Source organism: Notamacropus eugenii, chromosome 1, assembly GCF_028372415.1.
Source record: "Notamacropus eugenii isolate mMacEug1 chromosome 1, mMacEug1.pri_v2, whole genome shotgun sequence".
NCBI lineage: Eukaryota > Metazoa > Chordata > Mammalia > Diprotodontia > Macropodidae > Notamacropus > Notamacropus eugenii.
Window position 1 is genome coordinate 697721542 of NC_092872.1, and position 25251 is coordinate 697746792.

Here is a 25251-nt window from a genome sequence, read left to right on the forward strand (position 1 = left end):
CTTATGAAAGTGATTTTCCTGACCCCGCCCCCTTGCAACCCGGTGAAATAAATCCCTCGTCCTACGCGGCTCTCACCCTCTTGGATACTCACTGTGCAATGGGTGGCCTGGAGAACTAGCAGGATCTGGGACCCTGTGTCTCCTTGTTCTCCTGGGAAAGCGGGACCTGTCGGATCTTCCCTCTCGTGGCTCCTGATCAGGTGAGGGTTTTATTTTTGGGGGGGAGGGTTGTGCTACAGCACCCCAAATGCCTGCTACTACTAGCTGGAACCTCTCGGACCCAGGATCCTAGGCACAGGTGTGTTCCCAGAGGCTTTTAGAGCTTGGGGGCCAGTCGCTCAGTGACAGATGTCTTCTGCATAAAATTCCCTGGTCCTTTGACTCGGAGATGCAGTGAGCTTCACTCCTACAATATATTTCTAGGAGGATTATAAGGGGCTTCCCAGGGCGCTTGGGACCCACCACAATGGGAAAGAGTACCAGATTTGGAGTCCTTTAAAAGTTGTGTGATCTGACCCAGTTTCCTCCTCTGTAAAATGGAAATAACAATACTGCTTATTACTAACCATTCACTGGCCCCATGTGGGGAAAGTGCTTTGGAAAAGTGAAACATTGTTATTATGTTTCTAGTGAGATTCCAGCATGCCTCAGTTTCTTCATCTGAAAAATTCGAGGGAACGATACCTGGAGTGACTCACTCACAGATTTCATTCATCCATCCAGGAGGCATTTATGTCTTGCAGGGTATTGTTGTTCTGTGCTTGTGAAGCCCTGAAGAAAGGGCTTTGCCAGCTTTCTCCTATAAATGGGAGTTATTTTTACTGTTATCATTATATCCCAGGAGGCCTTTGGCATCTTCCCCAGGGTGACATCAGGCTTTGGGAGGGTGGAGAAGAAGAATGTTTCTGAGAGACTTTGGCCATGTCAGAAGTACATAGGTTCCTGACTTGTGTTCAAATCCTGCCTTAGATACTGACTAGTTGTGTGGCCCTGGGCAAGGGTCTTAACTTGTTCTCTGAGCCTTGATTCTGTCCTCTTTAAAATGGGGATCATAATAATATCTACCTTACAGGTAGCTCTAGTGAGTATCTAGTAAAAAATAATGGGTGCAGAGTGCTTTGCAAAGCTTTTTTAAAATTTTTTTATTTTTTATTGTGCACTCAACAATAATGAACAGTGATAATAACCATTTCAGGACATGTCTTTGCCAGCCTTGAAATGAATGCTAACCTTTATGATAATGGTGGTGGTGGTAAGATGGAGACTGAATTTAAAGTCAGAAGGCTGCCTCTACTACCTACTATTTTCATGACCTTAAGGCATTGATTAAGCCCCTATTCTGTGCCAGGCCCTAAGCTAAGCATTGGCCATACTGAGCAAAAGGAAGAAAGAAAAAACTTCCTACTCTCCAGGAATTCAATTTAGTTGTCATTTCCCTGTAGGACTGTTTCCTCTTCTGTAAAAGTGAGACTTGACTGGACTCTAAACTCTCTTTTAGCTAACTTTCCAAATCATAGGCTCCCAGTGAGAACATTGCTGACTTCCCATCTTTGCCCAGGGCGTCTCGGGTAGGTTCACTGTGGCTTTAGTATACTCCTAGGTTATCAAAGGTGTGTTGTTAGGGGCGTGGGTCTGGCACCCAACCCAACCCCGCCCCAATTCTTTTGGACAAGCTGTGAGGCTGCAGCTGTCTTAAGGTGAACGGTGGTTCGAGGATGATGGAAAGGATTCAAGATCTCCTGTACGTGAGCCAGGAATGTTGTCCCTTGTTCGTTCCCAACCCCTGCCCTCAAGGGAGTACCTGCTCTTCTCCACCCCTGCTCCCTGGGGGAGAGTTCAATTTCCCTGATGTGAGGGTGGAGTTCAAAGCCACAGATGTCCTCTCTCTGGGATGCAGCCTTTGACCTTGTCTTCAAAGCCTGTTGGGCAGGCTCAAGCATAACCGCAGTTGTGTTCAGTCCAACTCCTTTTTTTTTTTAACGAGAGAGGAAACTGAGGCAGTGTGGTATGGTGGAGAGAAGCCAGAAGGGATGGTCCTGAGGCTCCCAAGTGTCTCCCCTTTCATTCACTCAGAATAAGATAACTTAGAAAAATCACTCAGGCTGATCTAGCCCTGCTCAGTCATAGTTAGACAAGTTACATTTGGATCACTAAACCATATTCTAAACTCTAAATGTATCCATTTCAAGGCTTTGCTATCCCTTTTTGGACTTTAGTTTCCTCTTTGTAAAAATGTCAAATCGTCTTGAAGCTAGTAGGTCCATCAGAAATCATCTTGTCCAGCCTATGCTCTCATTGAAATCCTTAGTAAGTGGTCATCCAGACACTGGACGAAAAGAAACCACCCATTCCACTGTGGGGCTGCTCTCATAGTTAGGATGTTCTTATATGAAACTAAAACCTGCTTCACTTCAACACCCACTCCTCCCCCAAGCATCCCTGCCCCCATTTTCCTAGTTCCTGTCTGGAACCAAGCCAACAATTCTAATCTCATCTCCATTTCAAATACTTGAAGACACTTATCATATCCTCTCTGTCTTCCCTTATTCAGGCAAAATATATTTAGTTCTTTAATTTTGAATTTTATCTATAATGTAGATTTTTAAAAATATATTTAAAAATGTAAATTTTTAATTTAATCTATAATATAGATTATCCTATGTGCCTTGGAATGTAATCTCCCTGGAGCCTGGGACTGTTTCATTTACTTCTTTGTATCCCCAGCACCTAGCATGATGACTTGCCTATAGAGCACTGCAGGAGTGGTTTGCCATTTCCTTCTCCAGCTCACTTTACAGAAGAGGAAGCTCAGGCAAACAAGGTGAAATGATTTACCCAGGGTCACACAGCTAGGAAGAGTTTGAGGCCAGATTTGAACTCATGAAGATGCATCTTTCCAATTCCAAACCCAGCACCCTATCCACTGCAGCAAACAAAATCTAGCAAATATAAGATAATTTGGGGGTAGGAAGGCTCTAGCAGCTGGGGGATCAGGAAGGGGCTCAGGTAGGAAGTAACCCTTGAACTGAGCTTTGAAGAGAGGACCCTAAGAGATGTCACTAAAGAAGAAGTTCATTCCAGATAGAAGAGACAAGTGGGAGATCAGCTGTTGTGTATGAAAAACATCAAAGGTCAGTTTAACTGGACCATAAAGTGCTGGAAAGAAGGATTTATTAGGTGCTTTCTATGTGATAGACACTATGCTAAGCTCACAGTAATGCTGGGAGGGAGATGCCATTATTATCTTCATTTTACAATTGAGGAAAGTGAGGTAGACAGGAGCAAAAATGAGTTGCCTAGGGTCTGAAGTCAATTTTGAACTCCGGTCTTCCTGACTCCTAGCTCAGGGCTCTATTCACTGCATCTCCTAACTGGAAGGGAAGTAAGGTATAATAAGGGTGGAAAGATAGCTGAAGGCCAGGTTTCGAAATACTAGACTGTTTCTGTGATCCTAGAGACAACAGGGAGCCATGGACATTTATTGGGAAGGTGTGACATGATCAGAAGACCCATACTCTAGGAAAATCACTTGGGCTTCTGTGTATGATTGGAAGGACTGAGACTGAGATAGACCTGAGTCTGGTAGACCAAATTAGGAGATTATCATAATAATAGTAGATTATTACTTTTCCTAAAGTGGGGACTGCTAGATATTGGTTCTGTTGCAAGAGGGTGATAAGCATCCTGCCTTGGAGAATTTTTGTGTAGATCACATGTTAGATAATAGTCCTGAAGGACTTTGCACATCTTAAAACACCATCATCATCAAGCTCTTATCTTTCCTTAAAGTTATTCTCCATTATTATCACTCCCTCCAGCGATAACCGTCCTTCCTAGATGCAATCTTTGATCATTCCAGTTTTTTCTTTTTTTAAGCCTGGTCGGGAGCTGCCTTCTAAATTTCTATCTCTTGCTGGAAGTATGAGGAAGGGACCTCATTTGCAGAGCAGAAATAATTGGCATACCTTGAGCCCAATGGATGGCCAAGCCCTGCTTAACTCAGATTACTAACTCCACCCTTTCCCCAATTTGATGGCTGTCACTCAGGTATTAACCCCTATGCCCTGCCCCCAACATCCTATCATTACTGGTTTACTATGCCAAAATGCCTTTAACATATAGTAACAAGAATATATTTTTTCAAATTCCATCAAAGAAAGGGGAGGGTTGTTCTTCACAGGCAGACAGGTCAGGGCTGATCTAAAAAGCAAAATCAGATGAAGACAAGAACGCTCATGAAACCAACCCCAGCTGCTGTTTCTTCGGGGTTAAGGAAGGAGGAAGTCCCTGATAAATACTGAGGGGACAGAAGAGTTGACTGGGAGGATGGGAAGAGCTGGCCTCAGCTCAGGCTGGGACCACAGCCTCTAGCCTAGGGAGCCACTCTCACTACCCAGGCAGGGTTCTAGAATAGAGTGTGTGGTACTCGGAAGGGTAGGTCTGAGAATGGAGACTTCCACTATGGTGATATGGACAGAGGACTGGATTTGGAGTCTGAAGACGCAGGCTAGAGTCTTTTCCCTGCTATTGACTCTTTTTGGCTCTGGATCAAGCCCTTCCACTCTATAGACCTTAGTTCCTTACATGGAAAATGAGAAGGTTGGACTAGGTAATCTGTCTACTTGCTTCCAACCCCAAATTCTATCCTCTTACGTACTTACTTACTCTTGCAAGGATCATCGCTGGCCAGCTGAGAGACTGCACACTTCCATGATTAACAGTGCATGGGTCACCCTAATAATTCTCATTTTCTTCAGTCCTGACAGGTTGGTTTCTGACTTTGAGACCTCTTCCTGTGGTGACTATGTGTTTTGTGTGGAAGGAGCCTCTCCCAGTCATCATCATTGGTGAGTAGTCCCTTCTGGAGCAGAAGAGTGTCCTAGGTTCTTGATTCCTTAGGTGCCAACAATCACTAGCCATGAGGCCTAAGGCTGGTCAAGAGTGTGAATAGTAATACTTGTAGGACCCACCTCAAGCAGTTGATAGGAGGGAGAGAGGAAGGAAGGAGGGAAGGAAGGAAGGAATTGCATGCTGTCTTGGGGAGGGGAGAGAGGAGGGAGGAGGAAAATTTTAGAATTCAAAATCTTTTGAAAGTCAAAAGTTAAAAACTAAAAATAAATAATTGGAAAAAAAAGAAAATCAGTGAATATCAGATGTTAGGATAGTGACAACATTGATCCAGGCTCTTTAATTACTGTTATAAACCCAGCAGATTTCTCCTAACTTATTGTACTACATAGCCTTGGCTGATCCCTCCTAAAGTCCAGGGAAGGTAAACAAAGTTAATAGTTGTATCCTTGATACCTTTAGCCAGCAGTGGGACTAATGAGTTGGGAAGAGGGTCTCTGCCTTCCTTTTAGTAAATGCCTTTCAAGAGAAGTGGCAGCAGTTTTGCTACTAGAGGGACCTACTACTATTTGGCTCTCCTTTTCTGGGTAATACTTACTATCAGACTTATATTCTAATGTCCAAGTTGGCTGCCCATTTTCTGACAGCTGGGCTTTTCTGGAGTATGAGTTGCCAAAGAGAGACCGAAGACAGACAAAGAAATAATTCTGGGAGACCTACAATGTAGGGGGGTTAGAGGTAGGAACAGATTTAGTTCAGTGTCTGACTAAGCGCAAGAACATCTGCCATCATGGTCATATCTTCATATACCCCTTTTGGACTTAGACAAATCTAACAGAAAGATAAATGAGAACAAAGTTAAGGACCTGACTATAATTTTAGAAAAATAAAAGATGATGGCTCTCTAGTGATTATTAAATGGGAACAGAAAGGAGTTATATATTTCTCAGCCTTGCATGTCACCTTTACAAAAATTTACCACGTATTGGGGTATAACTTCAGAAACAAATACAGAAAAACAATCCTTGACTGACCACAATGCAACAAAAATAATATTCAATAAAAGATATTTAAAGAAAGAACTTAAAATTAATTGGAGAGTAAATAACTTTATCTTAAGGTGTAAATGGAAGTCAGTCTCAGAGGAAAAGCACGTGGGAGTTGAAGGGCGCAGGGGGACCATGTCTGCTCCCTGTAAAAGGTAGGACTTGAGCTGAGTCTTGAAGGAAGCTAAGAGGCAGAGGCGTCAGGAAAGTATTCCAGGCATGCAAGACAGCCAGAACAAAGGCAGGAGTCAGAGAAGGGGAACAGGAGTATAGCTGGATTGCAGAGTATGTGGAAGAGACTCATAATGTGTAAGAATACTGGAAAGATAGGAAAAGGTTAAGATATACAGGACTTTAAATGCCAGGTCTGGCTGAGTTTGGGAGAGCCATTGGGGCTACTACTGGGGCAGAGATAAAACACCTACTTAGCACTTAGTCTCTTTATACTGAGACAAGCTTGGATTTATAGACAGTGTGTCTGGGGAGCTGTAGATCTTCAGCTCATGGATTTTGTAGCCATAACTTTTACAGTAAAGGCCCTGTCCCAAATATGTTGTATAGATGTTTTCTTCATGCTGTTTTTAACTGGTGGATCTTCATGAAGAGATATGCCTTGGGGCAACTATCTCTTCTCCTTTAGAAACTGGACTTGGCAGTGAAGAGCCATCCATCACCATGTCTCTCCCCCACCAGGCAATGGTCCTTCAGGAATCTGTCTGTCCTACCTACTCTCTGGCTATACTCCTTATGTGAAAGCTGATGCTGTCCATCCACACCCCATCCTGCAGAAGAAGCTGACCGAGAAGCCACATGTCTCTATCCTGGACCAGGTCAGTATGGAAGCCTTTACCCAACAGAGGCCCACTAACCCACTGAGTCAGCAGTCTTCCTCTTCTCTTGATTTCCTCGCTTAGTGTCTAACCTTGATAACTTTATCAGTGTCTTCCCTTTACCACCCCCACAATCTGGTCTTGAATATTAAGCAGGGTCTAGTCAACAGGTCAGAGACTCATGCCCATTCTCGCCCTAGCTAGTCTTCCATGTTCCTGGGCCAGGCCTATCAAGGAACCCTAGGTGAGTCATTTAACTTCTTTGTGCCTCAGTTCCTCATCAGTAAAATGAAGGGATTGTCTCCAGTGACCTCTAAGATCCCTTCCAGCTCTGAATGAAATCTTTCTCTCTCTGGTAGGACCTGGACTATCTATCAGAAGGCTTGGAGGGCAGAAGTCAAAGCCCTGTGGCCCTGCTCTTTGATACTCTTCTGCGTCCAGACACAGATTTTGGAGGAAATACTGAGTCTGTCCTTGCCTGGGAACACCAAGCAGAGCGAGTGATCCCCCACCTGGTCCTGGGTCGCAACCTCCCTGGAGGTGCCTGGAATGTGAGTTGGGGGAAGCAGAATTTGGGGAGATTGAGGGACTTGGAAGAGTCAAATGATGAAACTTGCTCCCAGTGGGTAGCCCTATGTTTCCTTTCCCCCTAGCCAATGTATCATTTTCTCCCTCCCTCTTTCCACCTATTCTCCCCTCCCTTTGGTGGGCCCTAGGGCCAGGGGGATATTGGAAGTAGAGACTAAAGGATTTTATTCTTATCTAGTCCATTGAAGGCTCCATGGTGACCTTAAGCCAGGGTGAGTGGATGGGGCTCCCTGATCTGCAATTTAAGGACTGGATGCGGAAGACATACAGGTGAGAAGATGATGGGGTCTGGCTGGGGAAGAGGGAGGGAGAACTAGGGAAGAAAGCTGCTCCAAACCTGAGAAATGCATTTCTCCCAACCCTACTTGAGGTGGAAGACCCAGAATCCAAGATAATGTCCCTTCTGAACCTGGTTCAGGGTCCTTTTAGTTTATTGTGGGGTTTTTTTTGGCCCAGCCTATGGTGATGACAGTAGTAGTAGTGGTAGTAGTAGTGGTGGTGGTGGTGGTGGTGGTGGTGGTGGTGGTGGTGGTGGTAGTCGTAGTAGTGGTAGTAGTAGTAGTAGTAGTAGTAGTAATAGTAGTAGTAGTGGTAGTGGTAGTAGTGATAATAATAACTTACAGCTGTATAGCATTTAAAGTTTGCCAAGTACTCCACGCATATTATCTCTTTTGATCCTAACTCCAACCTTGTAAAGGTAAATGACTTATCCAGAGTCACACAGCTAAGTGTCTAAGGGAAGATTTGTAGCCAGGTCTTCCAGAGTCCAAGTCCACTGCTCTATCCGCTATACCAGCTAGCTTTCTATAAAAGAATAGTCTATGGTCCTTAGCTTTCCCAGTTGCCACCCTTCCTTGATTCCCACCCTCTCTATTCTAACTTTTTCCTTACTATCACATGGTAGACTTGGTCTGGTCATCATCATCATTCCCTCACATGCTAGCCCCTACCATAGTGGTGGCAGGTGGCATAGTGGTCAGAAAGACCTGTGGTCAAGAGCCACCTTGGACTTTTACTAGTTGTGTAAGTAAGCCATTTTTCCTTGACCTCCCTATGCCCCCCTTTCCTTATGTATAAAATAAAGCAGTGGGACTCATAGCCTTCCATTTCTAAATATGTGGTTCTGATTCCTTTCTACTTACAGTCTCCTCATAGATCCTGAGATGAAGTCAAATTTTTTTTGCATGCTCTTTATTTTTTTCATTGTTGTCACTCTCCAGTGATCACTCCTCCACAAAAGTAGAACCCTGCCTTCTAACAAAGAAGGTCAGTTAAGGAAAAGCAGATCAGCATGTTGGCCAATCTGGCAAGTGCATGTCCCCTCCCCAGTGAGAGGCAGGAGGGGCATGCTTTAGCAAGACTGCAAAAAGGACATTTTACTAAAGAGCTAAGGGGACAAGTGATTTATGGGAAAGAGCCTGGAGACTCAGGTCATGGGTCTACTCCTTCATCTCTAAAGTGAAGAGACTGGACTAAATGAGTGCTCAAATCCCTTCCAGTACTGGCATTCCATGATCCTTAAAACATAGCCACCCACACACCTCCCAGCCCCACAACAGAAGAATAAGCTTACAAAAATGTAGTTTACAAAAATTACTCAAAACTTGTAGTCTGAGTTTGCTCAGAGTTCAAGCCCTAGGTTATGTTGGCCAACACAACTTATGGGGCCCCAACCTTTCATTCTTTACCCTTACCTAAACTCTGTCTAGAGTGTCCTCCCCTTCAACCTTTGCCCCACCCCCATTTTTTGCCCTTGGCTATTTCCCCTTCCAACACTCTCCTGTTATAATCTCTATCCCCTCAAGGAGAAGGGAATGGATGGAAATTCTCATCACATACCCCAATCTGGATGGACTATAGTTAATAGCCCATTTATATTGGGGCAGCTAGGTGACTAGAGTGCTGGACTTGGAGTCGAGAAGACTTGAATTCAAATCCAGCCTCAGACATTTACTAGCTGTATAACTCTGGCCAAGTCACTTAACTTTGTCTGCCTCAGTTTCATTATCTGGAAAATGAACTAGAAAATGGTAAATCACTCCAGTATCTTTGCCAAGAAAACCCCAGATGGGGTCACAAAGTGTTAAACATGATTGAACAACAAAAGCTTTATATGGAAAATATATTTATATTATATTACATAATATTTATAAAATATATTTGTATAGAGCTTTAAGGTTTGCAAAGTACTTTTACAAATATTATTTCACCTTATCTTCACAATAAGCCCAGGAAGTAGGTAGGTACTATTATTACCTCCATTTTACAGATGAGGAAACTGAGACAGAGAGAGGTTGTGTCTCACCCAGGGTCATACAGATAGTAAATGTCCCTGACACAGATACAAGTCCTGAGGCAGCATTTGAACTCAGGTTTTCTGGACTCCAGCACTCTTGTCCTCAAAGAAGCTAATGGACCGGTCCCTTTGGAAAAGCAATTATAACAGATGAGTAACTAGACATAGTAGGAAGTTGTAGGCCAGGCTTTTCTGTATTTTCTGAAGGGTACAAGGTTTCATGTGCCTACCTAGTTCAGATCCCTGAGACTGACCTCTGCGTTTCCTCATACAGGGGACTGCGGGACAGCCGGGCCACAGCTGGAGACATCGCCCATTATTACCAGGATTATGTGGTGAAGAAGGGACTGAGCCACAACTTCTTCTGTGGAACTGTGGTCACAGCTGTGGACATTGGGAGCACGGAGTCAGGAGAGACCAGGAGCCAGCAAGATGGGAGCCCCCTGTTCGTGGTGAGTGGCTTTATGACCTCCACAGATGGGAGCCAGCAGCCTTTCAGATTCCGTGCGCGCAATGTAGTCCTGGCCACAGGGACATCAGACAACCCAGCCCGGCTGGGCATTGTTGGAGAGGATCTCCCCTACGTTCATTATGACCTGTCTGCCTTAGAAGAGGCCATGAAGGCTGGGGATGTAACCCCCACATCTGACCCCGTGCTCATCGTTGGGGCCGGGCTCTCAGCAGCTGATGCCATCCTGTATGCACGACGCTACAACCTCCCAGTGATCCATGCATTCCGCCGGCCTGTGGATGACCCTGGTCTCATCTTCAACCAACTCCCCAAGACAATGTACCCAGAGTACCAAAAAGTACACCAGATGATGCGGGAGAAATCTGTCCGCTCCTCCACTCGCTACAAAGGCTACTTGAGCCTGCCAAAACATCAGCCCCTGCTCTTCCAGGAGGACCATGAGGCTGTGTTCCATGATCAGAACGGGGAACACAGGGTATTCAGGGTCTCCCTTGTGCTGGTCCTCATCGGCTCCTACCCTGACCTCTCATTCCTGGCCCATGGTGGCACTGACCTCACTGTGGACCCAGACCAACCACTCAGCCCCAAGAGGAACCCCATTGAGGTTGACCCCTTCACCTACCAGAGCACCCGGCAGAGGCGCCTCTATGCCATGGGGCCCCTGGTGGGAGACAACTTTGTGAGATTTGTGCAGGGAGGGGCATTGGCTGTAGCTAGCTCCCTGCTAAAAGAAAATAGGAAGCCCCCCTAGGACTACCCCTGCCCACCCTCCATGCCCCCAACCTCACAGCCCCAGCTCAGACAAGGAAGGAGACCTGCTCAGTCCTGCCTGGTATAGTGACTGGGACTCAGACATGAGCCTGGACCCCAACATGGGCCTCCCCTAAAGAGATGTCTCCCTGTAGGGAGACTGTGTATGTATATAAACGGGGGAAATGGGAAGGGCGGTGATTCTAAAGACCAGTTCCTTGTTAATAGACCAAAATGTCAAGGCTGCCCAAAGGTCTGACCCATGCCCTGGGAAAAGTACAGTTTGTGGGTCTGGCTGAACCAGGGTCTGAGAAGTTTATTTAGTGCTGACCAGCTCAAAATTTCCTGAACCCAAACTGGAGATTTCCAGGCTTCTGGAACTTCAGGCTCCCAAGGCCCCAAAACCTGGGCCAATGAGCAACACTGATGGTAGAACTCAGCCCTAGGAAGTTAGGGGCCTCAGCTCTTCCCCAGAATTACATCTTGAATAAACCAAAAGGCTGCCAAAATATGTTCTTGAAGAGTTTGTCTTTGTGATGTTCCAGCTTGTCCTTGTGTGGCGATCCAACCACCTCAAGTTGAGGCTGTGTTGTCCAAATCTCTGACCATGTCTGAGTAAAAGGCTGGAGTCCTAAGGATGGAGCCTGTGAATGGGCAAGTGGGAAACTGACAAGATGTGGGGGGAGGGAGAGAAGGGGTAGGCTCATAACATTCCGTGACTCTTCCCTGTCCCTCCCCCTCTCCCCTATCATTTGCCAGATTATGTCAGTTTACCTCCAGAACATCTTGGACCCTCTATTCACTCAGCTTCAACCCCAGCTCAAGACCTTACCACCTGCAACATCCTTCTGTTTGGCCCTCTTGCTTCTAGTCTCTCCCTTCTTGGTGGGGCCATCTCTAGTTGTCCTGATCTATATCTTGCCACTGGATCCAGATGGCTCTAGAGGAGAACATGAGGCTAGTGACCTTGCACAGCCCTGCCTCATTTAAATCCACTTCAGTTACATGTCATGGCTTTATCTTCCTAATGTCACGATCCTCTTCGAAAACAAGGGAAAACAACCTCTCCCCTTTCCAATCCCTCGTCCCCGAAGCTATCCCATGGATGACGATATTCCTAAAACACAAATCTGACCCTGTCATCTGCCTCCTCAAAAATCCTCAGTGGCTCCCAACCTAGAATTTGAGACCCATGACAACATGGCTCTCAACCATTTCCAGTCTGTCTTCCATTTTACTCTCACAATCCTAGGCCCAATCAAACTAGCTGTTCCCCACATACAACCCTCTCCTACCTCCATCCCTTTCCCCAAGTGCTGTCTCAAGTCTAGAATACTGTCCTCCTTCACCAGTGCCCCTTTCAGGTGTCGCCTGCTACATGAAATCATATCTGTTTCCCCCTTATTAGCATTCTCACTCTTGAAATTAGTTTGTATGCATCTTGTATTAACCTTTATTTATCCATGCTGTATTTCCTCAGAATATAAGCTCCTTGAGGACAGACTTTTTTTTTTCTTTTCGTAAAAAGCAGATGTTTGTTGACTTAAATTTTATTGAATGAGAGAGAGAGAGAGGGAATCAAAGTCTGGGGGAACTGGATGTGACGGGATGTTAGAGGCAATGCTCAGGTCCCTGGGAAGGGTGTGAGGGAAGGATGCTCCAGGAGCCCCAAGAGTCCTGTGAAAGAGAGTTCTGTGGCTTTTGCCGGCAGAGGGAGTGCCTGACTTAGGGAAACTCTTCTTTACTCGCCTGTCCCTGCAAGCCGAAGGACCAGAGACAGCGAAAGATGCTGGGAAGAATCGATGTGCTGGAGGCCTCAGGGGCTCTCCTAGGCTGGACTCCATCCCTTCCTAGATGCTGAGTCCCAGAGGCCCTGGCCAGCGCAGCCCACCCTTCCTCTCTCAGTTCAGGCTCAGCCCGGACCGGCGACTTCACGGATTCCAGATGCCCTAATACGTCCCCCAGTTATCCCCTCTGGAAGCAGCCCCTATCCCTACCGCACCCTCATCATCCCCAGAAATAAGAGGAAGGGAGGGAGGACGTTAGGGGTCCTGGGGAGTTGGGGTCCCAAGATGGACGGGGATGGAGGCTCAGGCCCGGCTCCAGCGCCCCCCTGCCGGGCGATGTGGTCCTGTCCGCCCCCCAGCCTGGGTCCCGCGTCCCGAGTCCCGCATCCCACGCGGTGTCCGGGGGGGCGGGGTCTGCAGCGCCGGCGCCGCCCGGAGCGGGCTGGGAGAGGTGGCCACGCGTGGGCGAGCGGGCGCTGGAGCCGGGGGCGGGGGTCGGGCCGGCGGTGGTGGCGGCGGCTCCGGCGGGAGGGAGGCGGGAGGCGGGAGGCGGGCGCTGCGCGAGCGATGTGTGAGCGGGCGGCGCGCCTCTGCAGGGCCGGCGCGCACAGACTGCTCCGGGAGCCGCCGCCGCAGGGCCGGGCGCTGGGGGGGCTGCTCCGCTGGGTGGGAGCCAGGATGGGCGAACCCCGGGAGCCGCTGGCCGACGGGCCGGGGGCCGGGACTGGCCACGGGCTCTGTCCCACCCCGCCGACGGCCCCGTCCCCGCCCCGGAGGGGCACCTCGGTCATCCTGGACGTGAGTAGCACCGGACCCTGTCCGGAGCCCCTCCCCGGCCCGGACTTCTGCCCCCTCCTCCTCGCACCCCCTCCCCAAAGCTTTCTTCCTCTCCTCCACCTCTCCCCATCCCTACACTGTCTCCCCTACGGTCTCAGCATCTCTGATCTCCGCACGATCTTAGTTCCCCCTTCTCAGCCATCCCTAGCCCCCTGCTTCCCGGTCTCCCATCCTTAGGGATCCCCATGAAAGCTTCTCCTTCTCCCAGGGACTCTCTCCCCTCCCTTTTCTCCGTAAATCAGATCCTGCTCCCTTTCGCATCCCGAGGGATCCTCATTTCCCACCCCATCCCATTTTCCTGCCTCTCCACCCCCATCCCACCACCACCCTCTCCTCCTCTCCCAAGACAGAGCCCCGAGCGTTTCCCCAGTCCTAGACTTCTCTGAATCTGCAGCCCTTCCCTGCACCCAGACATCCTCACTGGGACAGTCCCTTCCCTAAATCCTGCCGCTTTCCTCAATACTCTCCCTAGCCCAGTCCCTCTCCAGAGTTCCTCCTCCTAGTAGGACTCTCTGACCCCCCACCCCCAGTCTCCCTTCTTCTCCTAGGACCTGGTTCCGCACCTTGAACACCTCCCCTCTACAGCCCCAGCTTTGGGGATCTGTTTAGATGGGGTCGCGTTTAAGGGGGTGATTGGGGAATGCTGAGTCCAGGTGGTTTGGTTCATTCAGTGTAGACTTGATGGTTACGGGGCGGGGTCGAGGGGGTAGATTTCTGGGGTCCCCTTTCCTTCCCAACTAAATGGGGCTCAGACTCACGCTCTTTCTTCCCAGCAGTGGTGGATGTATGTGTACAGAAAGTGTGCATCTGTTTGGGGAGGAGGAAGGGATGAGATGTTTCTATGAGAAAGATCGAACTCAGAACTTCCTCACCTTTTAAGGGTCACTTCCGAATTTCCTTTCAGAGTCATGGAGGAGAAGTTCTGAGTATCCCCTAGTTGACCGGACCCTGCAAGACCCTGCATTTATAAAAAGAGTTTGGATTGGATGACTTATGGGATTCTAGTCTCTAAGATTCTACTTGAATCAGACTACGCTTCTGTTTCCTTACATATTAGAAAGGGGACGGGCTCTTATCCTTTATCTCTTACCCTAACCCCCTCCTCAGAAATCAGATATCGACGGATAGCAAATGATTTTCAATCTGGTAACAAGAGACTACTCAAGGAATGAGGAATCTAAGGGCAAAAACCATCCAGGCAGAAAATCATGGGAGGAAAATACACAGATCCCACTATGTTGCTCTTAGACAATTTGTCACTTGAAGATCTAGGTGGTGGTGGTGGTGGTAGTAGTAGTAATAACTCACATTTCTTTAACATTTAGAGAGTGTTTTCCCACAACTCTGTCAGTTAGAGCAAGTATTAATATCTCTGATGAGGAAACTGAGGTTCTCAGCAGGGAAATTATTTGCCAATATCACACAAGTATTAGAGCTGGGATTAGAATGCAGGGTCTTTCTATTGTATCATTCCGCCAGCCCTTCCCCCCACCCTTTGAACCCTGGTTCATCATTGTGTGGCCTTTGTTTCTCTTCTAGACTCTCCCAGGTCCTATGGGAGGACCCCACTGGCAGCTCACCCAGTCACAGAGATAGTAGGTCCTATGTATCTGAGTCTCCAGTCTTTTGCCTATTCTCAAAAGACTGCTTGGTGTATGCCAGCACCTTCACTGCTTCTAAATATCTGACATCGAAATCAAAGTGATCCCCAATGCACAGAAATTTGGGACCCTAGTTATTCTACCCTCAGCCCCACTTATCACCAAGTGCCAGAAGAGGAATAATTAGAATTGGGTCATTCTGATGTTTAGTACTTGGAACCAGAGAAACTATTTGCTCAACTGGGTCAGGGAAGGCTTTATTCAACCCAGGTTTTAGAGAGGGAGAAAAAGAAAAAAATAGCTCTGACCCTCCTTCTAACAGCACATAGTAGGGGCTTAATAAAGGATAGTGGACTGACTCACTGACTCTTACCCCCAAAACAATCTTCTCAGGATGCCCCACTACTAAGGGCAGCTTAATTGCTGCTAGGTGATAGAGCACCAGATCTGCAGTCAGGAAGACGAGTTCAAATCCTAACCCAGGTGCTTATTATCTATGTCACTTCTGCTCTATCTGCCTCAGTTTCTTCCTCTGCAAAATGGGGATGATAATAATACTAGCACCTACCTCATGGGATGGTTGTGAGGATCAGGTGAAACAATGTCTGAAAAATGCTTTGCAAACCTTAAAACACTTTGTGTAAACTAGAGACCCCCTCCCCCAACTTGCTGGCTTACATCTTGTTGAAATGGCCTCCCCAAAGTCTGACCTGGTCCCTGGGAGAACTGGGGGCTCCTGAAATTTCTGCCTCATGTCCTCTGGTACCCAGAGGAGAATCCATCCTTTGGACACTTGAATGTGAGGGTGTGTGTGGCTGTGTGTGCTTATATAACTCTATAAATTCCTTCTAGCTCAAAATTCTATGATCCGTTTGTGTGTATGTGTGTGTGTGTGTGTGTGTGTGTGTGTGTGTGTGTGTGTGTGTGTCTCCAAGCGTGGAACACAGGCCGTACAGATAAGGCAGAGCACAGGGATGCCCTCATGCATAGGCACAATAGAAAATCCTTTCTGTAGTTTGAGTCAAAGGGGATACCACAACTAAAATAATTCCCCTACCTACCTTCCACAGGTGGGTGTCTGAAAATCCACCTTTGATACTTATTCCTTGGGATTTCTTCCAGGATTCTCTTTTTAATTAAAATAGAGAAAATTGGTTTGAGGAAGAATAGGAGAGGAGCTGAGAAGATTGACCACTTCACAGTTTTGTCTGGGGCTGACCTTATTTATATAAGGGGATATATGTGTGTGTGACTATATGTTAATTGTGTATCTGTGATTGTGACTGTGACTCTGCATGTATGTATGAATGGCTGTGGCCACATCCATAGGTGAGTGTGACTCCATGTGTATATTAATATATAAGTTTCTGAGATTACTTCAATCCAACTTATTTCCTTGACCATTCAGATGGGTAAAAGGGGCTGGGGAACAGGCCCTGAGAGCAGGGAAATGGGAGTATTTTCCTTCTTCCTCAAAATTAACCTAGACTCTCTCTCCTCTCTTTGCAGATTTTCCGCCGGGCTGACAAGAATGGTGAGTACTCCTTGGCAAAGCTCAGCATAGGAAGAGGGGAAGAGAGCCTAGTTCAGGGGTCCTTAACCAATGGTCTGTGAACTTATTTTTAAAATATTTTGATAACTATATTTCAATATAACTGGCTTCCTTTGTAATCCTACACATTTTATTTTATGCATTTGAAAACATGATTCTGAAAGGGGGTCCATAGGCTTCCCAGATGGGTAAAGAGGGTCCAAGATACCAAAAAAAAAATACAGTTAAAGACCCCTACTCTAGAGTCTCTGAACCTAGAACATTGCCCCTCTCTCTCTAAGATGGGATCAACAAAGCCCAGGATGGGTCAGGCATATCCCCTCCTTGCTGACCTACTGTAGGTTCCCATGTTCCACCTGTGACTTCATGAGGGGAAGAGCCCTACTGGGGACTGGGGCTGAGCCAGTGAGATTAGAATTTAGCAGGGGGAGGTTTGGACAACTCAGTGAACCATGGGGGTGCATGAAAGGGAAGGATGAGGGAGACATGAAAACAACACTGGGTGAGTGACAGCACATTGGAGACTCTCTGCATGGCCTGACTGAGGGATGGACTGCACCAGATGTGTGGGCCTCATGGGGCTGGGATTTGATTTGGCCTTTTATTCTCCCTGACTTTATCCTTCTTCTACCAAAGTCCTGCACTCTTCTCATATGACATCTGGTGTTGAGAGTAACCTGGCCTGTCAAAGACCATGCCAGCAGAGTATAAATGCCATCAGGTTGTTCCAAGTTGGGAAGATTATAACTCTGGGACTATTCCAGACAACAGTTGTGTTTCTAGTCAGAGGGCTAACCTAGTTAGGCTCAGAGAAAGCTAATTACCATATTGGCCTTTGGGAGATTAATGTTTTTTGACCACAACAACTCTGGACACTGGGCTTGGGATCAGGAAGACCAAGTTTCAAATCTCAATGGAAGCCACTTTTTCTTGCCTGTGTGACCCTAAGCATATGACTTTATCTGTCTGAACCTCAGTAAAATGAAAGGACTCCATTTAGTGGCCTCTAAAGGCCTTTCCAGCTCTAAATCTATGCTCCTATGACTTGAAGAGGTTGTGATTAATGTCACAGTGGAGAGCACCCACACTGATGAAATTACAGGTCGTTAAAGTATCTGGGCCCCTTAGCCCCACCTCCCCCACTCCCACCCTCTTGTAGGAGCTGAGCTGTTCCCAGCCTCAGTCCCACTGAGCATGAAGTAGGAGGGGGAGATAAAGCCCTAGGCTTGAACTGAAGCTGGAATTGGAGTTCTCTTTGGGGGGCATGGGGACAGTGGGTGGTTGGCAAGAATGCCTCGAACCCACAAGCTCCCCACTGAGCCTTGGGCTGGTGGGGGCAGGGGTATAGAAGGGCAAAGTCATCATTTGTGAAAAATAAAGTGCAGTAAAGCCCATCCCCCAAAATGGGTATCTAGGATAAGAGTGGGAGCAGCTTTTGAGAGCATCCTTACCCCCTCCTCCCCATCCCACCCTGGTTTCTCAAGAATGAAAACAGTAGAGAAATAAATTACCAGGCAAATACCATCAGCCAAGTATTACTGGGTCTTTTCATCCCTCATTATAAAGAAGGGAATATTGGTAAAAGGGAGATTCCTTCACTCCCTCTTTTAACAGCCTTTTCTCCCCTTGGGAACACTTCCCCTCCCACTTTCCCTCCTCCCTTCCATCTTCCCCCCATCTCTTCCCACACCACCCACTTTCCCTACCTCTGGTTTCCTGTAGACCTTCTGGCTTGACTTTAGAATCAAGGGCTGTACTGGCACTTACTGGCATGGAATAGGAATCTGGAGGGAAAGAGACGTCTTCCTACAACTGTGCCAGACCCAACAATCAAACCCAGACCAAAACATTGTCTCTGTTCTCAAGTCTATTACATTTTTGGTTGGGGAGAGAATTCACACACACACACACACACACACACACACACACACATGCGTACACACACATACGACTATTAGATGACAACCAGAAGCAGTGTGATATAGGGAAAAGAACACTGGGAATGTGAAGGTCTGGGTTGTGTCCCAGTTCAACCAACAAGTTGCTGTGTAATTTTGAGAAACTAACTCCATCTCTCTGGGCCACAGCTGTAAAATCCGTGGGGCTAATAATCCCATTTTTCCCTGGTTGCCTATGCATTGCCCTCTCTAGCCCAAAGATTAGAATCTCCTCCAATCAACCAGAGTTATAAATGTGTAGCTTTGTACTTAATACCCCATAGGTTTCTTAAGGGACTCCAGAATGGGTGCCTCTTGCCTCTTCCTAACCCACTAACTTCCTAGACAAATCAACAACTCAGCCAAGCATCCATTAAGTGATTGCTCTCTGTAGGTGTTATGCTAAGTGTTGGGATACAAAGAAAGGTGAGAAAGAAAGGGGGTCTCTTCCTCAAAGGAATTTACATTCTAATGAGGGAAGATAACATAAAAGGGAGCTGAAAAGGGGTGAGGAGGGAAGGGGAAGTTACCCTGCGTAAGTGTTGATTGATGGATTGAGTTGGGGCATGGTGGAGAAAAAAGTCTAGAGAGTCAGGAGCCAGAAGAAAGGAGTAAACATGGTTGGCTTTGGCATTTTCCCTAAAATGGAGTTCAGGGAGGAATTGATCGGTCAAAGGAAAGGGTGTCAGGCATGGAGTGGTCTTCCAAGGTGAGAAGGCTCTTGTGGTATGGGGGAGAAAGAAGTGCAGAAAGGCAGGAATGGAGTCCAGAGAAGGATGAAGGAGTGAACACTGGTGGGTGGTGGGATGGGGACAATGGGATCATGAGGTAGGACCTAGGTGGGAATCTGAAGAGAAGAAGATCTCCTCTCCACCATTGTGCCAAGAAGGAGCTCTGGCTTGGGTGGGCAAATAGCAAAGATTTCACTAGAGAATGAAGATAATGGTGGTGGTAGTGACGATGATGATGGTGATGAAGATGATGGTGGTGGTGGGGATGATGATAGTGATGAAGAAGATGATGGTGGTGGTGATGATGATGATGATGTAGATGAGGAAGAGGAGGAGGATGATAATGGTGATGGTGATGGTTGTGATGATGATGGTGATGAAGATGATGATGGGGGGATGATGAAGATGATGGTAGTGAGGGTGAGGGTAATGGTGGTAATGAAGTTGGTGGTGGTGGTGGTGATGATGATGAAGATGATGTTGGTAAGCATTTGTATAGCACTTGAAAGTTTACAAAGAGTAATGTCATCTCATTTGATCTTCACAACCTTGTGAGGTGAGTGTTACTCCCATTTCAGAGATGTGATAAAATGAGGCAGGCAGAAATTTATGTGACTTGCCCAGGATTACACATTTAATGAACATCAGAGGCATGATTTGAACTGAGTTCCTCCTGACTCCAAGTCCAGCACTCAAGTCATTGCTCCACCTAGTTATGTGAGGGCAGGTACTATATTTTTTATTTCTTTCTCTCCAAGGTTCAGTGAGATCCCTGACACATAGTAGCATCTTAGTAAATTCTGGTTGAACTGATCTGAGTGAGGTGAAGGGGGTAGGAGAAAGGGAAGAAGGGATATGAAAAGGGAAAAAAGAAAGGGTCATAGGACTGTAGATTTAAATCAAGAAGGCACATTAGAGGTCTTCTAGTCCAACTCCTCATTTTACAACTGAGGAAACTGAGGACCAGAGACACAAAATGACTTTCCCCAAGTCACACAAATGGAGAATGACCAAGATTTGAACTCAGGTCTTTAGATTTCAAAATCTAGTCCTCATTTTACTGTGGAGCTAAAGAAAAGGCAAAGTCAGATTGAGAAAAACTTTGGGAAAGTCTGGAGGACCAAAAGGAGACATGTTTGTTGAAGCAGCAAGTCCTTTTCTTATGGTCCCTAAAGCTATTTTTGACCACCAGTGTGTGACTACACATGAGAGACTGTTCATCGCTTTCCCAAACACAGACCAGTATTTCATTTTCATTGTGTTTCTTCCTCCTCATTAGAAAGCTCAGGAACACTGGGTCACAGGCTATGATTTCTCAGGAATTTAATGGGCTCATTAGACAAAGAAGGCAGAGAGGAAGGACAGTGGGGAGAAGAGAGAAGATGGCTGAGCAGACCTTTTGATGAGAGATACTCTCCCAACTGATTTCTTGAGCCTGGGGGCAGGGGCTGCTTTCTTTCCTCAGACTTGACTGCTTCATTTTCTGTAGTACCCAGGTACAGCTATTGTGGGAGGGTTAAATCTATGCCACCTATTACTATGGTACTTTCCCCAGCCAGTCTCTGAATTTCAGGGCATATATGTCATTGTCTATAGACAGAAGAAACCTTAGTTATCTTGTCCAAGCTATTTCTCTACCCCACCCCCCATTTTAAATAAATTTTATTGATATCTTTTGTTTTTACATCACCTGTATTTTCCCATGCATCTCTCCCTTCTCCATCTCTCATCTCTTATACCGAGAAATAAAAAAGAGAAAAAAACACAGCTCATTGTAACTAATCAATATATCAAAAAAGTCTAACATAATATATATGCAGTGTTCTACACTCATAGTCCCTCATTTCTGCAAAGAAGCAGGGAGAAGGGGCATGTACCTTCTCATATCTCAAGAGGCAGAACTTGGTCATCATCGCAGAATATTCTGGTTTCCTTATTTTGTTTTTCTTCCATTTCCATCATGTAGTCATCATGGGAATTGTTTTCCTGACAGTGCTGACTTTACATTCCCCTTCTCTATTTTCATCACTCATCATTTCTTACTACTCAGTAATGTTCCATCATATTCATGTACCACAGCTTGTTTCACCAACCTCCAGTTGAGGGGCATCAACTTTGTTTCCACTTCTTGGCTACTACAAAAGAAAAATGCTGCTATAAATATCTGGACTCCTCATTTTACAGTATGGGAAACAGAAACCCAGAGAAGAGAAATAACTTACCCCAGATCAAAAGAGAATCAGATCCAGGAATCATTCGGGGATTCTGATTGCAAGTCTGGTGGCCTCTCCACTACACCCTGACATAGATATTCCAACATATCCAGTCTATCATCCCATCGCATAAGAATCCTTAAAAAGTTTTAAAGACTAATCACAAATGTTTATGTTTTGCTAGTCAATTGGCCCTCAAGTTTCTGTTGACTCCTACTCTGTACCTGACAGATAAATCAGTTAGCTTTTGCTTTGAGACTTCCAAATGAAGGAAAATTCACTGTCTTCCCCATTCCACTTTTGGACAGCTCTGCTTGTTAGGAAGTTTTTCTTTACTCCGTCCCTTAAATCTGTGAGTTTATCAATGTGTGTGAAAAACTGAAACAATGACGATCATAACCCATTCATGCCCTCTCATCCTGAGTGACTGAGTCTAGGCAGCATAGTAGACAGAACAGAGGACTTGAAGTCAGGAAGACCCAAGTTTGAGTCCTGCCTCAGACACTGACTAGCCATGTGACCTTGGCTAGTTCCTTCACTTTTCTGTCTCAGTTTCCTCGTCCTCTATAAAATGAAGTATTAATAATGGTACCTCCCTCTCAGAGCTGTTGTGGGGGTCAATTGAACTAACACACGTAAAGGATTCTGCACACCTTAAAGGGATATATAAATATTTCTTGGCCAAGTACTCCCAAAAATCCTCCAGAAATCTTCCTCTTTGTAACCTTCTGGGACCAAGCAGAATAATTCAGACTCCCCTTTGACAGGACACTTGAAAATAGCTCTCCACATCCCCCAAGTCTTCTCTTTGTTGTTATTCAGTTGTGTCTGAATCTTCGTGACCCCATTTGGGGTTTTATTGACAAATATACTGGAGAGGTTTGCCATTTCCTTCTTCTGACTCATTTGACAGATGAGAAAACTGAGGCAAAATGAGTTAAATGATTTGCCTAGGGTTACACACTAGTAAGTGCCTGAGGCCAGTTTTGAACTCAGGTCTTCCTGATTTCGAGCTGGCACTCTATCCACTGCACTACCTACTTCTTTTAGTCAGCTCACCTGTGGCATAATCCCAAGTCCCTTTACCATCCTCATTTATCCTCCTTTTGATGTTCTCTAGTTTATCAATTTCTTCCCTACGATTTGAAGGGAAGAACTAATCCATCCTAATCCAGAGTTGATCTGACCAGGGCTCTGGCAAGAGATGCAACATGATAAACACACAGACTAGGCTTCCTAGCACTAGCATCCTGGACACTGTAACTGTCATAATTCAGCCTACGATCAACATCTCTTCCTTTTCCTTCACCTCTTTGCTTTCTTTTCTTCATCCTCTGATGAAACCTATTCTATCTGCCCACCCAAGCCAGAGCTCCTTTTTGGCACAATGGTGGGGAAGGAGGTCTCCTCTTCAGATTCCCATCTATGTTCTACCTCATGATTCCATTGTCCCCATCCCACCACCTACCAGTGTCATCCCTCTCTGAGTGCCACTCCAGACTCTCCATATTCCATTCTCCACCATGCCACAGCACTGTTCTCTCCCAGATCTCTCCATGCCAGGTACCCGTTCAATTCCTCCCTAAACCTCCGTTTTTTGAGGAAAGTGCAGTGGCCAACCATGTTCGCTCAACTCCTTTTCGTTTTCCAAGCTCTACTTCTGATTCTCTGGACTTCTCTCTCCACCATACCAAGGGTGGGTACCTTCTCCCACCACTCCCCCTACTTTTAGCTCATTTTAATGTGTTGGCTTTCCTCATTAGAAGAGGAGCTCCTTAAGGACAGGGACTGTCTTTCTTTTTGACTTTACATCCCAGCATTTATCATAGAGCCTGGCATATAATAATCACCTAATGGGGGTTGGTTGACTTATTTTGAGCTTGCAATCTACTGGAACCCCTCCCTCCCCCAGATATTTTCCACACAAACTGCTTTTTAGTCATGTTTCCTGAATTTGCACTCATACACCTGATTCTTTTTTCAAAACAAATGTAAGATTTTGCACTTATCCCTATTAAATTTCAGCTGCTTAAATTTGCCCCAGTATAGCAGCCTTTTTTGGGTTCCAATATCCTGCTTGTAAGCCATCCTCTCTAGCTCCCTGCTACTTCCAGATTGGATCGGCATGCCATCTACTGCTTTATCCAACTCATTAATAAAAATATTAAACAGCACAGTGCCGAGGGCCCATTCTGCTGAAGGCCACCTTCCAAGTTGGCACTGAATAATTAATAGCTTCTCTTTGTATCCAGTCACTTGACCATTTCCAAATCCGCCTAACCTCTGTCATCTGACCCACAATCTCTCCATCTTTTCTACAAGAACAACATAAAAGACTATCACATGCTTTGCTTATATCTAGGGAAAGCAGGCCCATAGCATTCTCCTAATCTAGCCATCTAGTAACCATGTCAGAAGAGGAATGATTTAGTCTGACAATGGCGATCCCAGCTTCCTTTGTAGATGTTCACCAACAATCCATTTAATAATACATTTTATTTTTCCCCCAAGAATCAAATTCAAGCTTGATGACATCCTTTTTTAAAATTTTTATTTTTTCCCCTTTAATAATATTTTTTCCAATTACATTTAATGAGTTTCCAATATTGACTTATATTACAAGATTTTGAATTCCAAATTTTTTTTCTCCCACCTTCCCCAAGATGGCAAACAATCTGATATAGGCTATATATGTACAATCATATTAAACATATTTCCACATTAGTCATGTTGTAAAAGAAGAATCAGAACAAAAGGGAAAAACCACAAGTAAGAAAAAAAATAGAGAACAGTATGCATCTGTCTGCATTCAGACTCTATAGTTCTTTCTCTGGATGTGATTAGAATTTTCTATCATGAATCTTCTGGAATTATCTTAGATCATCATATTGCTGAAAAGAGCTCAGTCTATCAAAGTTCATCAATGAAGTCCTTATCTCTGTAAATGCCCAATCTTCTTCAGGAGAATGGGGGCTATTTGAGGGCAGAGAGCATCTTTCATTCTGTCTTTGTATCCCCAATCCCCTGTACAGTAATACAGTGCCTCTCACATAGTCGGCACTTAGAAAATATTTATTGAATTGAATTGAGTTGGTTTCTTGTTGCAAACTCTGTTTCCCTTTTTTGAAAATGGTGGCAAAATATTTTCTTCTCCAGTCTCGTGGCACCTTTCTGGTTTCCTAAGATCTTTCAAATGTCAGTGACTCAACAATCGCATTCGGTCCTGAAAAATTCATTTTTCAGTATCTTGGGATGCAGCTTGTCTGGCTGTGTTGACTTGAATTCATCAAGGGTGACTAGGTGCTTCCTTGTTACTCATTTATGTTCTGCCCTTTCCAGTCCAAACAGCATTCGCCTTTGCAAAGAAAACAGAAGCAAAGTGAGAGCTGGGTGGTTTTGCCTTCTGTCTGTCCCCTCTCCTCCAGCCACTGGGCCTGTCTCTTTTTTAATTCTTCTTTTCTCCCTAGAATAGCTTGAAATCCCCCACAAATTCTGCTCTGTGGGAGCTTGTTGTCTAGATCTGGATGTAGACAAGACTAACACAGGAAACAGTGACATTGTGGTGTATGTATCCAAAGCTCAACATGCCTGATCCTTATCTAAGTGTTGGTAAAGTTCAGGAAGGTGTAGATCTCTGTGGTCTGGAATAGTCAGGGAATGCTTCCCAAAGTATAGATGTTTAGTCATGTCCAACTCTCCAGGACACTATTTGGGGGTCTTTTCTTAGCAAGATACTACAGTAGTTTGCCATTACCTTCTCCAG

The 25251-nt window shown here is 45.7% G+C and overlaps 2 protein-coding genes across 5 annotated transcripts in view; both read left to right on the forward strand.

Moving 5' to 3' along the window:
• The first annotated feature begins 45 nt into the window (after positions 1-45).
• OSGIN1 (oxidative stress induced growth inhibitor 1) lies at positions 46-11339 on the forward strand. Of its 2 annotated transcripts, none has more exons than XM_072636169.1 (6): positions 46-200; positions 4758-4847; positions 6588-6724; positions 7084-7275; positions 7491-7582; positions 9883-11339. In XM_072636169.1, the coding sequence occupies exons 2-6, from the start codon at positions 4805-4807 to the stop codon at positions 10829-10831; spliced, it is 1413 nt and encodes a 470-aa protein (XP_072492270.1). In that variant the 5' UTR covers positions 46-200; positions 4758-4804; the 3' UTR covers positions 10832-11339. The 2 variants fall into 2 exon arrangements, with proteins under 2 accessions (XP_072492270.1, XP_072492269.1); XM_072636168.1 differs by lacking the exon at positions 46-200 and adding an exon at positions 2693-4609.
• Positions 11340-13184: 1845 nt separating this feature from the next.
• The window catches only part of NECAB2 (N-terminal EF-hand calcium binding protein 2), a 52911-nt gene continuing 40844 nt past the window's right edge, over positions 13185-25251 (forward strand). For 2 of the 3 annotated variants that reach the window (XM_072636170.1, XM_072636171.1), the window contains exons 1-2: positions 13185-13415; positions 16565-16589. In XM_072636170.1, the coding sequence (XP_072492271.1) occupies positions 13185-13415; positions 16565-16589 (256 nt within the window). The remainder of the gene's footprint in view (positions 13416-16564; positions 16590-25251) is intronic. The other variant, XM_072636172.1, reaches the window with a different exon arrangement.